The sequence below is a fragment of the Cynara cardunculus genome, unplaced genomic scaffold, assembly GCF_001531365.2.
Source record: "Cynara cardunculus var. scolymus isolate 2C unplaced genomic scaffold, CcrdV1 Un_Scaffold_7379, whole genome shotgun sequence".
In the NCBI taxonomy this organism is placed as follows: domain Eukaryota; kingdom Viridiplantae; phylum Streptophyta; class Magnoliopsida; order Asterales; family Asteraceae; genus Cynara; species Cynara cardunculus.
Genome location: NW_020203518.1, coordinates 12,244 through 13,581, shown reverse-complemented (window position 1 = coordinate 13,581; position 1,338 = coordinate 12,244). Strand labels below are relative to the sequence as shown.

The following is a 1,338-nucleotide window of genomic DNA, read 5'->3' as shown; positions in this document are numbered from 1 at the left end:
AACCAGGTAATTTTATAAACAATAAAAGGGGATTCCATCAAAGAAGAAACCGTGTTGCCACCACCTAACCAACAAGAAAACCAAAAGACCTTACCACCAACCTATACCAAGTCACCAAAAGCCAAAAGGAATAGAGCCCAACAAAACCAAACAAACAACAAAAGATAAAGAAAAAGAGCTTAGCGTTCAGACAAGCTCCACCAAACCACCAAAAAACCATCCTACAGCAACACTAGGCACCCCTCTTCTATCCACCCAAGCCGCACGAATGGAAATCGTATTATTGATAATAGTGATAAGTTGCACAGTTGTACGACTAACTTCAGAAATAAGTCTTCTATTTCCTTCTTGCCAAATATAATAAACAGAAGCTGCAACCACAAGCCTCTGCTTTAAACGCTTAGGCCGACGAGTACGATCCGAAAGAATATCCACAATTTGATCTCAAGACGACGGCATAGTCCTTAAGTCCACAAGAAGCAACATACTTTCCCAAACCTCCCGAGCAAAAACACATTGGAAGAATAAATGAGCATGGCTATCAATACAATTACCACATAACAAACACTTCAAATCCGGGGGTTCATCCTTCCATATTAGGCGGTCTTGAGTAGGGAGACGTCTCTGACAAGCAAGCCATAAACAGAAAGCATGCTTAGGAATATGACCCGAGAACCATACCGATTTATACCACGGTACAATCGGATGAGTCCCATCTAAAGATTCCCAAGCAGTACTGACCGAAAACAGAGACCGAGTAGTGCAATCAGCCCCCCAAAGAACTTTGTCACAAACAGCATCATTTAAAGATGGGACAGTATAAGAACTAAGCATAGGATCCTGTCACACCACTCTTCCGGCGATACCCCATCCATACTCATAAGTAACTCTCTAACAGATGTGCCAGTCGAGAACCCACAAGAGTGTATAAACCGATAGGATAAGAAGGCCGAAAGATGTCCACAAGCCAGGCAAGAGTCCTCTCAAGCATTAGTATCCCGACCATTACCAATCTTGGAGAAAAGAAAACGTCGCAAATGAACTCGTAGATCCAACAGCTTACGAAAAATCCATGACCAATTGGAGCTCTTCCGAACCAACCAGAAATGAGAAGAACGAAGAATATGACGATACACCCATCATACCCACAAAGAATCACGATGTCTAAGAATATCCCAAACATGTTTCGCAAGTAAAGCCCTATTCCATGTGGCAACACGCCTAATACCAAGACCTCCTGACTTAATGGACACACCACATCCCAAGATAACTTGCACCTACCTCGCTGATCTTCCCTTGGGGTCCCAAAGGAATTTCCGGAATATAGATTCAAGATCA

At 42.8% G+C, this 1,338-nt stretch overlaps 1 protein-coding gene across 1 annotated transcript; it reads right to left on the bottom strand.

The window, feature by feature from the left end:
* Positions 1–444: 444 nt before the first annotated feature.
* On the bottom strand, positions 445–834 carry LOC112504926. Its single transcript, XM_025108883.1, has one exon. The coding sequence runs from the start codon at positions 832–834 to the stop codon at positions 445–447; it is 390 nt and encodes a 129-aa protein (XP_024964651.1).
* Between the last annotated feature and the right edge of the window lie 504 nt (positions 835–1,338).

Bases quoted from the DNA above. Each gene is read 5' to 3' on its own strand.
- LOC112504926 (XM_025108883.1), bottom strand. From the start codon at position 834: ATGCTTAGTTCTTATACTGTCCCATCTTTAAATGATGCTGTTTGTGAC.